Genomic DNA, 16,225 nt, shown 5'->3' on the forward strand with positions numbered 1-16,225 from the left:
AGTGGGGTGGACCATAATAGTAGTTTAGACTCTGATAATCTGTGGAACTTGGTCTGTAACCACAAACGGGGCAAGCACCCCAGGACCAAGATTTTGTCATGAATGCCATCTTCTGGAATGTGAGGGGCATCACTGCTCCAGGGAGGAAAACTCTCATTGTAGAAACTATTAGGAAGAATCAAGCCTCTATCCTGGGTTTCCAGGAAACCAAAAAAGAGGACTTCTATGATTCCTACCTTAAATCCTTAGTGGGCAGTAGAAATTTCTCTTGGCACCACCTCCCATCAAAAGGCTCTGCTGGAGGCATTCTGATGGGAGTGGATGCAGACATTTTTGAGATCATCTCTTGGTCTCACCTTGATTTCTCTGTTAGTTGTGTCCTTAAGCTAAGAAGTAATGATACTACTTTTAGAATCATCACTGTATATGGGCCACCCTATGAAGAGGGAAAAGAGCCCTTTATTTCTGAGCTCCATTCCCTGTTCATAGAGTGCCCCTACCCTACTCTGATTGGGGGTGATTTTAATTTGGTTAGGTTTGCTACAGAGACAAGCAATGGTGTGGTCAACCACAGATGGTGTGACAACTTTAATGCTTGGATAGAAATCTGGAGTCTCCTGGAAATTAAATTGCCTAGTAGAAAATTCACCTGGGCCAACAACCAGGTGGACTTGATCATGTCCACAATAGATAGACTGTTCTGTAATACTGAGATGGACAAAATCTTTCCATTAGCCTCCTGTAATGCTTTACCCAGATGTGGCAGTGATCATGCCCCCATTATTTGGGAATCAGGGGTGGAGCAAACACCAAAAAGTAGTAGCTATAAGATGGAAAAATGGTGGTTAATTAGGGAGGACTTCTCCAATCTAATCACCAAGATTTGGAATGAGCCTACCTCTAGAACCAACCCTATGGACAATTGGCAGGATAAGATTAGGAAGCTAAGAGTGACCAAGGGTTGGAGTTCCAATGAGGAGGCTCAACTTAGGAGATACAAGAAAATCCTTCTTGAAGAATATGATAAGCTAGATATAAAATCTAAGACCACAGTTCTGTCTGATGCTGAGTTTTCTAGGCTCAAATTTACCCATAGTGAGCTCCAGAAAATCTGGCTTCAGGAAGAAATTAAGGCAAAACAGAGATCTAGAGATAGGGACATCAAGGAAGGTGATAGGAATACTGAGTACTTCCATGCAGTGGCAAACCAAAGGAGGAGGAAAACTACCATCCACTCCTTGGATGGCCCACAGGGGCCAGTCACTGATACAAAGGGGATGCTGGACATTGCCTGTAGCTTCTATAAAGATTTATTCAAACTGGAAGAAAGAGATGGATATCATTTAAACCCATCTTTCTTCTCTGATGAGGAAAAAGTTAATACTGTTGAGAATGAAAACCTAGAAGCCCCTTTCTCTAAAGAGGAAATTAAAAGAGCTGTCTCTGAATCATACTCAGATGGGGCCCCTGGCCCAGATGGTATTCCCTTTTTCTTTTATCAGCACTTCTAGGAGCTAATAAAAAAGACCTGGTAGCCATGTTTGAAGTTTTCCATAGAGGAGAGCTGGCTATCCACAGGCTTAATTTTGCTATGCTGACCCTGGTTCCAAAAGAAGTTGATGCTTCCGGTATAAAGAAATTTAGACCTATCCGTTTGCTCAACTGTAGCTTTAAGACTTTCACTAAAGTCCTCACTAATAGACTGGCTATGATACTGCAAAGGCTCATAGCCAGCAACCAATCTGCCTTGTTGAAAGGTAAGATATATCTTAGAAAGTGTGGTCACAGCACATGAAGTGCTGCACTCCATTCACTCTAGTAAGAGGCGGGGCCTAGTCCTTAAGTTAGATTATGAAAAAGCTTATAATAAGGTGAATTTGGAATTCCTTTGAAGAATTACTTAGAAAAAGAGGCTTTGGAGATAAATGGATCTACTGGATTCTGCAGGTCACTAGAGGGGGCTCAGTGGGGGTCAAACTGAACAACACTGAGAGTGATTTCTTCCTTACTGGAAAAGGTTTGAGGCAGGGGGGCCCCATTTCCCCCCTGCTATTCAACCTGGTAGTTGATGCACTCACTAGGATGTTAATGAAAGCAGTAGATCATAGATTGATAGAAGGACTGTGTCCTGAGATCTGTCCTCGAGGGATTATATGTCTTCAGTATGCTGATGACACCATCCTGTTCTTGGATAAGAACCTGGAGCACACTAGGAATCTAAAGATGGTTATGTCTTGTTTTGAGAAGATCTCTGGCATGAGAATCAACTGTAGCAAGAGTGAGCTCATCCCTATTAATATGGAGGGGTCTGAGGTAGGGGGGTTCCTTGATACACTAGAATGTGCTGAGGGTTCTTTCCCAATTAAGTACCTTGGTATACCTCTACACTATGATAAACTTAGGAAAGAAGACATCCAACCACTGATTGATAAGATCATGAAAAGGATTGCTGGATGGAGAGGAAAACTACTTTCTTACAAAGGAAGAATTGTCCTCATCCAAGCTTGTCTAGCTAGCATACCTATATACTTGTTGTCTTTCTTTAAATTCCCTAAATGGGCCATAGATCTTATAAATACTCAAATGGCAAACTGTCTGTGGAATGATTTTGAAGGCCGCAGGAAGTTGCACTTGGCTAACTGGAAAATGGCCTGCATGAAAAAAGAATTTGGGGGGCTTGGAATCCCAAATCTCCAAGATATTAACCTTGCCTTCTAGGACCTTGGGTCAAAAGATATTATGAAGGGGAAGGGAAGCCTTGGAAAATGATGGTAGACCAGAAATATATGAGGGCAAAACTAACCTCTTTGCTCCTAACACCTCCACTAATCTCTAGGTTTTGGAAGGGAGTCAAATCCATCATCCAAACTTTGAAGTTTGGGTATAGATGGAAAGTAGGAGTAGGGGATAAAATCAGGTTCTGGGAGGACACTTGGTTTGGCACATCCCCCCTAGCAGTTCAATTCTGGCACATCTACATGATTTGCAACGAGCAAACCAAAAGTGTCAAGGAGATCTGGGATGGTGAAACCCTGAAACTAACTTTTAGGAGGAACTTTGACAACAAGATGATGGAACAATGGTATCAGCTGGTAGAGATTGCTAAAGAGATTAACTTCAGCAATGACCCTGATGCTCTCATTTGGCAGCTTGAGAGCAAAGGAATCTATTCTTCTAGTTCTTTGTACCATGTGATCAACTTTAGGGGGGTGCAGCCTCTGTTCCTGCCGGCGGTTTGGAAACTAGCAATGCCACCTAAGATCCATGTTTTCCTTTGGTTATTCTCTCAAAATAAGTTTATGACTAGAGACAACCTTAGGAAAAGGCACATAATCAAACCTCTAGAATGTGTGTTCTGTGCTAAACATGAGACAAATCATCACTTATTTTTGGACTGTGTTGTAGCCAAGAATATTTGGTCTTTTATCAGTCAATTTTTCCAAAAGGATTTGGGCACGAATTTTTGAGTCTGTGGCCCGCTTCTGGATTTCTAACAAAAAGCATTTAGCTTTGAATGTAGTTAGCTCTGCTGTCTTGTGGTGTTTATGGAAGTATAGGAACTCTATGATTTTCAATAACACCATTCGGACATCTATTACTCAGGTATGGGGACTGATTCACAGAATGCTCAAATTCTGGGTGATTCTGACCCCAGAAGCGAACAAAACCCAGGTGGAAACGTTTTTGGGAGCACTGATGAAGCTGCTCCAACTGTTAAACACAATATGCACTATGTCACGTATGGAGTGCATTGTCACGCATGGAGGAGTCCAAGACTTGGCGCAGGATCTAGGATAGATAGTTGGTTCGGTTTACATGTAATTCTATCTCCTTATCTCCTGTAACTACTTCTATCTCTTGTTCTCCAAGTTGTACACCTCCTGTAAAATCTCCAACGATGTATGCGCTTCCAAGGAGGTGCGCCCCTGTATATAACACGTAGCACGTCGCCTCAGGTCGAGGTAAGACGTTTCCGCCTGTCGCACATGGTAATCAGAGCCTCCTCTTCCAAACCCTAGCTTTCGATCTCCACCAGTGCCAGCCATGTCTTCCTCCAGTGCCACCCAATCCAATCTGAGCGGTCAGGTCACGGAGAAGCTCTCCCGGACGAACTACGTCCTGTGGCGTACCCAAATCACGCCGCAGTTGAGGGGAGCCGGCCTCTATGGCTACGTCGACGGCACCCAGCCGGGGCCGTCCCGCCTTCTCGTCACCAAGGACAAGGAAGGGAAGGAGTCGTCCGAGCTCAATCCTCTCCATCCCATCTGGGTAAGGGAGGACCAGCAGGTTTTAGGCTACCTGCTCAACAACCTCACCAAAGAGGTGCTCATCGCGGTCACCGCGGTCACTACCGCGCACGCACTCTGGACAGCACTCGCAGGTATGTTCTCGTCGCAGTCCTTGAGCCGCGTCAACAACATCCGCACTGCCTTGATCAATGCGCAGAAAGGGAACCAATCGGTGGCCGCCTACTTCGCCGCCATGCGTGGCCTTGCTGATGAGCTCGCCGCGGCCGGCAAGCCCATCCAGGACGATGAGCTGATCTCGTATCTGCTTCACGAACTGGACATGGACTACCAGCCGCTCATGTCTGCCCTGGATGCCCGCGTCACGCCGGTGTCCCTCGATGAGCTCTACGCCATGCTGAGCAACTTTGACCAACGCGTCACCCAGTACCACAGTGCTGGCGGCGGGTTCAAGTCTTCGGCGAACGCAGCAACCCGCGGGCGTGGTGGGTACTCCTCCCGTCACCGCGGTCCTCCTCGCACCAAGGGCAAGCACAGCAGCGGCAACACCAACAACTCCGGCTCCCGCGGCGGTCGCCCCAACTCCACCAACAACAGGGGTTGCCGCGGCGGCTCCAGCAGTTCGCGGCCCGACGCCGTTCGCTGCCAAATTTGTGGCAAACTAGGTCACACTGCCAAAGATTGTTGGTATCGTTTTGACGAAGATGATGCCTCCTCTGAAGATGATGAAAAAGTTGCTGCCGCCGCTGAAGGATCCTATGGTGTTGACACTAACTGGTACCTTGATAGTGGCGCAACCAATCACCTCACGGGGGAGCTGGAGAAGGTGACTCTCCGTGAAAAATATCACGGGAAGGACCAGATTCATACGGCCAGTGGTGCAGGTATGAACATACATCACATTGGTCACTCGGTTATACGTCCCCTTCTCGTAAAATTCATCTTCGCAAAATTTTGCATGTTCCTAGTGCCAACAAAAATCTCCTATCCGTTCATCGCATTACCATCGACAATCATGTCTTTATTGAATTCCATCCTTTTTTCTTTTTGATAAAGGATCAGGCCACGAAGAAGGTACTATATCGAGGTAGATGCGTTCGAGGGCTTTACCCATTGATTCCGGAGCTTAGGAGATTCAATAAACAAGCCCATGGTGTTGTCAAACTTTCTTCAACACGTTGGCACGATCGTTTAGGGCATGCTTCTTTTTCTCTTGTTGAACGTTTGCTTAGGAAAAATAAGCTCCTGTTTGTTGGTGAGCGGAATGTTGAAACTATTTGTGATTCTTGCCAAAGAGCAAAATGTCATCAATTACCTTATCCTATTTCTACAAGTGTCTCTACTCAACCATTGCAATTAATTTTCTCCGATGTTTGGGGCCCTGCCCCTAGCTCTGCTGGTAGACATATGTACTATGTAAGTTTCATTGATGAGTATAGCAAATTTTCTTGGATCTATCTTCTTAAGAAACGATCCGACGTTTTTCAAGTGTTCAAAAACTTTCAAGCACTTGTTGAACGCAAGTTTGATAGCAAGATCATTGCTGTCCAATCCGACTGGGGAGGGGAATACGAGAAATTAAATTCCTTCTTCCAAACACTTGGCATTTCACATCATGTGTCATGCCCTCATGCTCACCAACAAAACGGTTCTGCCGAACGCAAGCATAGGCATATAGTTGAAGTTGGTCTAGCTCTTTTAGCCGGTGCTTCCATGCCTCTCAAGTTTTGGGATGAAGCATTTCTCACCGCTGTTCATATCATTAATATGCTCCCAAGTCGTGTCATAAACAATGAAACCCCCATAGAACGGCTTCTTCATGTCAAGCCCAACTACACATCTCTACGTGTCTTCGGTTGTGCATGTTGGCCCAACCTCCGTCCTTACAACTCCCGCAAACTCATGTTCCGATCTAAACAATGTGTTTTCCTTGGCTATAGTGCCCAACACAAAGGGGTTAAGTGTCTAGATGTTTCCACCGGGCGCGTTTATATTTCCCGTGATGTTGTGTTTGATGAGAATAAATTTCCCTTTGCTGATCTTCATCCCAACGCCGGTGCTTTACTCCGTAAAGAAATCCTCCTTCTACCATCTTCTCTCACCGGTCTTGATGAAGGGGAACAAAACCATGATGATCACATGTTGACTAACTCTCAAACCACTGTGCATGAGTTGTGTGATGCTGCAGAAGAAAACGGAATGCAAAATGATGAAGAAAATGACGAGCATGGGCCATATTTCATGTGCCCCGAACCAGGAAACAAATCCTCCTCGGGATCAGTTCCCGTGGCAGAGCAGAACTGCCCAGCAGATCGCCCTCGGGATCCGCCGCTGGCAGGGGGGCAAAATCTCCTCAGGAATCCGCGCCAGCAGCTGCGCGTGGAGCCACCGACAGCACGCGCGCGGCGAGCGAGCCAGCGTCTGCCACGCGGCCATCAGCGATTCACGGCGGTGCCTCCATCAACCCGAGCGAATCACGCGGCGCCGCCTGTCCGCCTCAGATTGGGTCTTCGGGGGCCCGGTTCCTGGTCCAACCCCTGTGCTACAAAAGGCGCGACCCGCGCCGGCCGACAAGTGCGGGGCCCGCCTCTGGCGCAGCGGACGCTGCCTCTCCATCACGGCGTCATGATGAGCCCCGTCCGCTGGGATCCTCTGCGGAGCCGCGCCGTTGCACATCGTCGTCTACCACCACAGAAAATCCAATGGCGGGATCTGCTGCCGAATCTGCTGCTGCTTCGTCGGGATCTGCCTCGGGATCGATTCCTGCTGCACCTGCGGGTTGCGTGGGATCTTCTGTGCCACCTGTGACAGCTACTTCAACGCCAAAACGTACACGATTGCAACAGGGAGTAATTCAACCAATTAATTATAAGCATATTACAAAATATGGTATGGTGTGCTCCACAGGTGAACCAGGTGAACCCTACACACTTGATGAAGCCCTAGCTGATGAAAATTGGAAGAAGGCCATGCATGAAGAGTACATGGCATTGAAGAGAAACAAAACATGGCATTTGGTCCCTCCACAGCAAGGTAAAAACCTCATTGATTGAAAGTGGGTGTTTAGGATCAAGAGAAAATCTGATGGCACCATTGATCGCTACAAGGCAAGACTTGTGGCAAAAGGCTTCAAGCAACGCTATGGTATTGACTATGAGGACACGTTTACTCCAGTGGTAAAAGCTGCAACCATTCGTCTTGTTTTGTCCATTGTTGTGTCCAGGGGCTTGAGTCTTAGACAGCTAGACGTTCAGAACGCGTTTCTTCATGGTGTTCTGGAAGAGGAAGTGTACATGAAGCAACCTCCTGGGTTTGAAAACAAACGTGCACCATTGCACGTGTGCAGACTTGACAAAGCGTTGTATGGGTTGAAGCAGGCTCCAAGGGCGTGGTATTCACGTCTCAGTCAAAAGATGCAAACTCTTGGCTTTGTTCCTTCCAAGTCTGACACTTCACTGTTCATTTATAACAAGTGCAACACTCATATCTTTGTTCTCATCTATGTTGATGATATTATTGTTACAAGCTCATCTGATGAAGCTATAACAGGATTGTTGAAGGATCTCAGTGCAGAGTTTGCTCTTAAGGATCTTGGAGACTTGCATTATTTCTTAGGGATAGAAGTGAAGAAACATGATGGTGGACTTCACTTGTCTCAAGAAAAATATGCAACTGATCTGGTAAGAAAGGCTGGTCTGCAAGGCTGTAAACCTTCACCCACTCCATTATCAAGTTCAGAAAAATTATCTCTCACAGAAGGACAAGCCTTGAGTCAGGAAGACAGCACTAAGTACAGAAGTCTTGTAGATGCACTTCAATACCTTACTCTTACAAGACCTGATATATCATTTGCTGTTAACAAAGTCTGCCAATTTCTTCATGCACCCACTACTGTTCATTTGACTGCTGCCAAGAGAATAGTTAGATATGTCAAGAACACCCTTAATATTGGTCTCAACTTCAGCAAGTCATCATCTACACTTCTTAGTGCCTTCTCAGATTCTGACTGGGCAGGTTGTTTGGATGATAGACGTTCTACTGGAGGATTTGCAGTGTTCTTTGGCCCTAACTTAATTTCATGGTGTGCAAGGAAGCAGGCCACTGTCTCTAGGTCCAGTACTGAGGCAGAATACAAAGCATTAGCAAATGCTACAGCTGAGATCATATGGGTGCAGTCTTTATTGAGAGAGCTTGGTGTGAAAAGTAAACAAGTTCCATGCTTATGGTGTGACAATTTGGGTGCAACTTATTTGTCTGCTAATCCTGTTTTTCATGCCAGAATGAAACACATTGAAATTGATTTTCACTTTGTCAGAGAACGAGTGGCTCAAAAACAGCTTGATATTCGCTTTGTGCATTCCAAGGATCAGATTGCAGATGGATTCACCAAGGCTCTACCCACTAGAAGTTTTGAGAACTTCAAGCATAATCTCAACTTGATGAAGTTGTGATTAAGGGAGGGTGTTAAACACAATATGCACTATGTCACGTATGGAGTGCATTGTCACGCATGGAGGAGTCCAAGACTTGGCGCAGGATCTAGGATAGATAGTTGGTTCGGTTTACATGTAATTCTATCTCCTTATCTCCTGTAACTACTTCTATCTCTTGTTCTCCAAGTTGAACACCTCCTGTAAAATCTCCAACGATGTATGCGCTTCCAGGGAGCGGCCCCTGTATATAACACGTAGCACGTCGCCTCAGGTCGAGGTAAGACGTTTCCGCCTGTCGCACACCAACAACCCTTGATGATCTTGAGTCTTGAGTGGCTGAAATTGAAGAACACAAGGTTTGATGGTGGCGCAAGCTGGAGTAGCCTTAAGATCTCAGAAGACGGAGACTTCCACTCCCCCGCCAAAAAGAGAGACACCAACGACAAGACCATGGTGCACAGCCCCATGTCCACCCTCGCAATCTGCTAGTCACCCCAAGCTGCTCTGGCGCCTCCGCTCAAGTTCAGGAGGGGCGGCGGTGCGATCGCAATGTGATTCGTCTACCACACTGGGCGCGGTTGGAAAACCTGGGCGCTAGGAGCCTGGTCTCCTCCGGCTAGTTTACTTCTTTGCTTTTCTTTTAGTCATTCGGCTTCGCTGATGTGCGGGGTCTGTAATAAATTTAAACCCTCTGAACGTTAGCTGGGATGTAAGAGAACAGACTCTGTATGGTTTCATTCTTGTTAATGGAACCGGGGAGAGGCCTCCCTGTTCATCCAAAAACAACTTGTTAGTTTGTAAAGGCCAATATGGCTACTTTATTTATTTATTTATATCAACGTAAGCTCCTTCACTCCACTACGTTAGAAAGTTATGAGCATCACAGAACAAGTCAATTTAGCACTAAGCCTCTTCAAAATTTTAAGCACAAACTCTCACCAATCCATTATATAACCCTTAGCTCTTTTCACAGTAAGTTTCACTCCTTGACTTTAAAACCAGACAAAACACTCTAAACTCCTAGTAACGTTACCCATTTTGCCCATTTTAGCAGATGTGACATCTATGATAGCATCCATGTCAGAATATGTTACAACATCATAAGGCAAATCGCTTCCTTGATGCTTCATTCCCCTGGCCTCCCACCCAAATTTCACTCTCTCTACCTCCCCCTTCCAACATAGCCAGCCACTGCTGTCCTCTCCTACCCGCACTCCTCCTGCCTCACCCTCCTCCAACCCTCTTTCCCTCCATCTACATGCCCAAGTACCTATGCCTACAGTTGCCCCCTCCTGTGCCCCTACATCGAAGGCTATTGCACTGGCAGCTAAACCATCTGTGGAACCAGCCAATGGGTGGAACGTAAACGGTATTAAGGGGTAAGAGTGTTGTTCAAAATCCAAGGCGCTTATCGATCTTCTGAGAATCAAACAATCACACAAGCACAACGACACCAACATTTGTTAACGCGGTACGCCTAACATCAGCTACATCCCCGGGGCATGACTACCGGCGCTCCTTCCAATTGATACCGCATATCGGTCACCCAGACACCAGCACATGCCGCCGACTCCCCCGCATACTCGTGTTATTATGTTGGCATAGGTTACATTACATTATATAGGAGCCTAGGATATAAGTGTCCTGCTCGAACATGACTCCATAACCCTATCCACACACCATATGACTCAAAGTCCAGCTGTAACATAACTCACACTAAATTCGACACATATTTAACAGGTGTACTTTGTCCAGTTTTAGAATCAAGGGGTGAAACTTAGACTTTGCAAAGAGTTGAGTGTAGAACAAACTAGCCAACTCCCAGATGGAGGAGCCCAAAGGGGTTCCAAATGACAGAACAAAAGTTCCTCTTTTAGTCTAAATTAAGCTATTTTAAGTCATGTTTGTGAAAAGACACATAGAGCAGAAGCAAAACGTCAAGTGCTATCTGTTTATCGTTTACCGAAGCACAATAAATTAGGTCATTCTCCTAAGGACTTCTCATTATTTACAGTGATGAACCGATGATGACAGGATCAGAAACAATATAACCCCAAAGGGTAGGGATGTAAACTGGGTCCTGTTTAAGCCCACTTATTGGTCTAACAGTTCAATAAAGTATTTTTCGGTGAAAATGAACTATCAGGCTAACTAGAAGCTAACTAAACGGGCCTTGTGGCGCCGTTATTGCGCCATTTAAATCCCTACCCAGGGGAACAAACCATCACCTCCCCAACCACCAATTACAGAATGAGAAGGGCTTCTGAAGAATTTCATCCTTTCTTTAATTGACACTCGATCCACCAACTTCACAGGGGAAAACATAAACAACCTAGACAGTTCAATTTTCAGTCTCTATTTGGCTTTCAAAGTCACATCATAACTACCTTGCATTTTATGTAACCTGTCATAGTACGAAAAATATGAAGAAATAAGCACCTTCTCAATCAAGTCTAGCACATCTTGATTATCAACAAACTCTATGTAACTCCAGTTTATCTCCTCCCTAGTATATTCCTCTTGCTCCATTTTGAACACATGCTGCAAGACAGCATCACATGTTAAATCATGGACAGGAAATATCTATAGAGTAACAACTATGGTCAAAACCAAATTCATGAAGTACCTGATTAAAATGTTGCTGCAGCTTTTCATTTGTATAATTGATGCATAACTGTTCAAAACTGTTCAGATGACCATTTGTTTTAGCACATTCTGTGAATTGGATCGTTCATAAAGTTCAAAAGTTGGAAAAACACTAACCTGTTAATTTTGAAACTCTCGAATCCATAGATATCAAGAACACCAATCAGTTGTTTAGAGTTTGGGTCTTGTCCAATGGAGACATTAATTTTTTCCACGATCCTGTACATACAGGATCACAGTTAAAATGTAAAATGTCAAGATTGAGAAGTAAAAAGGCAAATCTAGTTAGAGTTTTCTGCCAGAGGATCATTACCAATCAAACAATCGGGAGTATATTGTTTTGGCTAATGCATCTCTGCTAGCAAGTGCCGACTCAGGATCAAGTGTTCTAGTAATTATTTCTTCAGGAGTAACTATTTCTCGTGTTATCAGTGCCTTCTCCAAATTATTGCAATCACACCTGCAAGAAACTTAGCAGTCAGCATTTTGGTTTATGGTCACAATGAACATATAGAAAATAGAAGGTACAAAACAGTATTTGAAGGGAGATAATTTACTCACTCCAATAGCTCTGATGCAGTGTTAAGGTGAAACCTCGAGTTATCATCCTGAATCACAGATGAATCAACTTCTTTTCCCTTGGCGAAATTTATATTTCCAATATGAAGTACAGCTGCTACAACCCGGAATATAGCTTCCTGTAAAATAAATTAACAATGATGTCAGTCCTTATTCCTAAAACTAGCATTTTAATAGCTTTAGTATAACACGAAACAAACCTGTTCTTCCTCATTGATTCCAACTATGTCCATGGCCCTCCGTGTTGCTAAATACTCTTCCGCGTCATTAATTCCTTCAACCTCAATACAGCTTGACTGATTGAGGTAGTGAAAAGATCTAGCATCAGCCAACTTATACCTTTGGGTATCCTGCAAATTACAGAAAGCCGTATTAAGAAGTGGACCTTTTGTACTACATTAAATTCCATATCCAAAAGGCAAATAATCAGATAGTAACAGTGAGTCAATGTGAAAACCTACCTCAGGTGGTGCCGCACAAAGAAAATAGAAGCAATGATAATTTCTTTCCGGAGTATTTATTTGGCATACGCGGGATCTTTCCAGCAAGTAAGTTCTTATAGCAGCTCCCGAGATTCGTCCAGTCTTGTCAAATTGGATCTCCACAAACTTGCCAAAGCGACTTCACCATGAATTACAAACAAATGAGAATGCCAAACAATCAGCTGGTGATATTCAAATAAAGGGAAGAAACAAATCTACCGAAGGAAAATAAAAGAAAAAGAATCATGCAAACCATTACCTCGAGTTATTGTTCCTCACAGTTTTTGCGTTACCAAAAGCTTCAAGGACTGGATTTGACTGAAATATTATTGGATATAAGACAATCAACCAATGCATATGTTTTCCATTTGAAAGCTACAATTTGTAAGCAAATAAGGAGAAGAGTTGAACGCCCTTGCCTCTAGAACTTGTTGCTCTACAGTTCGCCCTTCTACTCCAGATCGTCCACCTAAGTGTGCTAGATATCTCATAAGCATCTTTGTTGTTTCAGTCTTGCCAGCACCACTTTCACCACTGACTAAAATAGAGTTGTTTTTCCCTTCATTTATCATTTCCCTGGTTTCCCACATTAATAAATCACATAAGGGTAATGCAGGGGTATTGATACTGGATCATGCATGGTTATCTATATGAATACTATACAGCAGGAATTCACCTATAAGCAACGTCAGCAATTGCAAAGACGTGTGGACTCAGCTCTCCAAAATCTGCACCCTTGTATTGTTCCATCATGTGGGTATCATAAAGATGCGGTAATCTTTGAAACGGATTTACCGCAATCAAAATGCTACCAGTGTAAGTCTGTGAATGCAATAGAATGGTTATTATTTGCATTGCAAGTTATGCAATTGATTAAACGCATGACATTTACCCAAGAGATAATGAACTCACATATATTTCATTCAGTTCATAACGCGTAGCAAGATTCTGTAGAACCCCAGGCTCGTGTAAGTATGATAATCTTGTCATATCATCCACTCCTCCTGGTGGAGCTTCCATATCCTTGGGAAAAACTTTTGATCTGTCTGTAGTAACCTGTGCAAAAGCATTGTAATGTAATTCACAATCCATTTCCTGTCAAAAAGATAAAACCGAAAGCCCTAGCCATAACATGTGTAAAATAGTGAACAGTCAACAGCACCGTGAAGTTCTTTTTGCAGCCTAATACCCCTTTTCTAGATTAAAACAGAGCAGGATAATACCATTCAGGGAGGTTATGAATAATATACTAAGAAAACTATGTCTTCATAATATGAATTCACATTCATAACAAGATAAAGATCTACAGAATGCATAAGAAATTGAAAAGACTACCTTTTTCCCATTTGATGTCTGCACATGAACTTCATTGTTTTTTATGCTGACAACCTCGCCATCTATCCATGCTAGAGTTGGATCCTCCACCCAAACATGAGAACCAACAATGATGTTAGCTGGAGTTCCCTGCAAAACGAAATGATGCAGTAATCAGAGTGATGTCAATGCATAGCAGAATTATGAGTATCCTGAGATTTAATGGGTAATCTACTCTGCCTTCCGCACTCGTGCCAGTGAATTGTGGCATATCTTGTTGAATTGACATACATGTTTGGTGAGAGATGGATAAGAAAATAATATGTTGTACTCCTCGCTATTTCTCTCACGGGGGTGGGTAGCTACAAATTACCCGCCTATTTTGAACATGCAGGGTGGGGAGTATTAGATTCATGCACCAACCAGTACACTCACTTTTAAGCTGTTAAGGGAAGGTGAGCAATATATTCATACTTAAACACTCTCTATAGTGTCTAGGCTCCTCCAAATTTATGTAGTCATCCAAGCTGAGGATACAATTATATTTCCCTAGAATTCATGGTTCTAACGTGGACTCAAACTGGGACACTGCTATTTTCTCATACAATTGTGCCAGCGGGACCTCAAACTCAGGACCTCGATATTGAGTTTCATGCACCGAACATTTTACCTACAAGCTTAGCTGCTATGGGAAGGTGGCAATATTCATACTTCAACAGGTTATTTCGTTGGGGACAGATTCTAACTATGTAGATTAATTATATTTTGATATCAAGGGTATTACGTGTAAAACAAATACAAACACACATTAATTGGTTGAGACACTTCAAATGTAGGAATTCCTAAACAACTTTAGTTTGAGCTTCGCTAATGGATATCAGTTCAAAGCTCGACCGTCCATTTTACGGAGACAATAGGACCTAAAAGCACATAACCCCCCAAAATGCGCATTGACATATGAAAAGTATGGCTCCATTTCCAGCACCAACATCAATTGCACACATAGAGAAGTGCCATATAAGGTAAAACATTAGAACTTGTTTCGCACTAACGTATCATAAGAGGGGTGGGGGTACTTTATTCCGCATCCATCACATTACTGCTGAAGAAACTTTGCTGCAAATGAGAGCTAGGGTAATAACTGATGGCATCTGTGTCGTTCGTGGGAGATGGCCTTTTGGCTATGAAGTGAACTAAGAATAGCAAGGCCCTGACTAATTGCAGCAAATAATTCACCACCCAAAAATACTAGCTAGCTACACAGATTTTAGTGAAAACAAGCTCCTTCGGAAGTGGCTCACTAAGCAAGTTAGCAAAGACTAAAAATAGGGCCAGGGTAAGCTCAATACTTGTAAGTCTACTGTGGGCAATGGCACATCATGTTACCCAAAAAAAAAAGGAAAAAGCACTAGGCTAGTAAACCTATCAATTTGGATGCCCGAATCCTCCAGAACTCATCCAAGGCTTTGGGACAAATCTAAAACTTGGAACCCTGGTAAAATATGATTCGATCCGCAGGCACTTGAAGCAAAGCACACGGCACCTAAGCTAGTAATTGGGAAAGCAAAATTAGTCCAAACAAGTATACGATCCGGAACAGTACCATGCGCAGATCAGGCTAGGATCGGAGGGGACCACGAATTCCTCAGCTCCGGTAGAGGGATCCCGCCGCCCGAGTGGTCGGCGGCCGTCAGGTCTGCCAATTGGACTGGCTCCGCCCGGCCGCCTCCCCGCTTCGTCACCTACCCCTTTGCTAGCTGGTGGCTGTAACTTGTCGGCTTCCTCCGCCCCTTATCCCTTCTCTTGTATGCGATTCACGCAGTTGGCTTCGTGATTGCTAGGACCGCGAGTGGCTTCGCCCTCGGCGATGACGGCGCGACGGCTTCGTGCGTCGCCGTCGCGACGGCGAGTTGGGGAGGGAGAGGGAGGGCAGAAATGGTAATTACGCGCTGTTCTAGTTTTCTTCCGTTTGAAACAACCGAGGAATTCTGCTCTTGGTCCTGAAATCCGCTGTTTCCGGACGGCTAGGCAGTTAAATGTTTGCATTTCATTGCTTCAAGGGCCTGTAGTTTAGTCAATTTTCTTCAAGGCCCTTGTAGCATTTACATTTTCATCCTCTAGAAAACTGAGTGTTACCGTACTCCCTCCGTCGAGTGAAAAGTGTACATATAGAAATTTTAGGACAGATTATGGGAGGAAGTAAATAATGCATTGGAAACATGCAAGCCACCATCTCTCTCCTCTTTAATTACCCAACCCCCAATGAACTAAACGAATGTAAAAACTAAGGAGACCATGTATAGAATGTTATTGGTCTTGATTACCGTGTGATGACAGAGAAATGTTTTTTTCTATTTTAAAGTGCATTGGAAAGATAGAAGTACACTCTTTTGTGGACAAATTTTCAAGTCAAATATACACTATTTACCGGATGGAGGGAGTATATTGTTTCTAGCCTCTAAATCTCGTATATTGTTTACGTGTAACACCCTGTAACTCTCTCTTCCAATCTCAATGAAAGCAG

General features: G+C 44.0%; 1 protein-coding gene across 3 annotated transcripts in view; it reads right to left on the reverse strand.

Moving 5' to 3' along the window:
- The window catches only part of LOC119268261 (myosin-17-like), a 24,414-nt gene extending 8,721 nt beyond the window's left edge, over positions 1 to 15,693 (reverse strand). For all 3 annotated transcript variants that reach the window (XM_037549852.1, XM_037549853.1, XM_037549851.1), the window contains exons 1-13: positions 15,305 to 15,693; positions 13,723 to 13,851; positions 13,300 to 13,443; positions 13,064 to 13,209; positions 12,807 to 12,963; positions 12,647 to 12,705; positions 12,367 to 12,526; positions 12,106 to 12,255; positions 11,888 to 12,024; positions 11,640 to 11,786; positions 11,444 to 11,545; positions 11,307 to 11,364; positions 11,120 to 11,221 (exon numbers count right to left, since the gene is read on the reverse strand). In XM_037549852.1, coding sequence (XP_037405749.1) covers positions 11,120 to 11,221; positions 11,307 to 11,364; positions 11,444 to 11,545; positions 11,640 to 11,786; positions 11,888 to 12,024; positions 12,106 to 12,255; positions 12,367 to 12,526; positions 12,647 to 12,705; positions 12,807 to 12,963; positions 13,064 to 13,209; positions 13,300 to 13,443; positions 13,723 to 13,851; positions 15,305 to 15,307 — 1,494 coding nt within the window. In that variant the 5' untranslated portion in view covers positions 15,308 to 15,693. The remainder of the gene's footprint in view (positions 1 to 11,119; positions 11,222 to 11,306; positions 11,365 to 11,443; positions 11,546 to 11,639; positions 11,787 to 11,887; positions 12,025 to 12,105; positions 12,256 to 12,366; positions 12,527 to 12,646; positions 12,706 to 12,806; positions 12,964 to 13,063; positions 13,210 to 13,299; positions 13,444 to 13,722; positions 13,852 to 15,304) is intronic.
- Between the last annotated feature and the right edge of the window lie 532 nt (positions 15,694 to 16,225).

The sequence above is a fragment of the Triticum dicoccoides genome, chromosome 3A (assembly GCF_002162155.2).
Source record: "Triticum dicoccoides isolate Atlit2015 ecotype Zavitan chromosome 3A, WEW_v2.0, whole genome shotgun sequence".
Classification (NCBI taxonomy): domain Eukaryota; kingdom Viridiplantae; phylum Streptophyta; class Magnoliopsida; order Poales; family Poaceae; genus Triticum; species Triticum dicoccoides.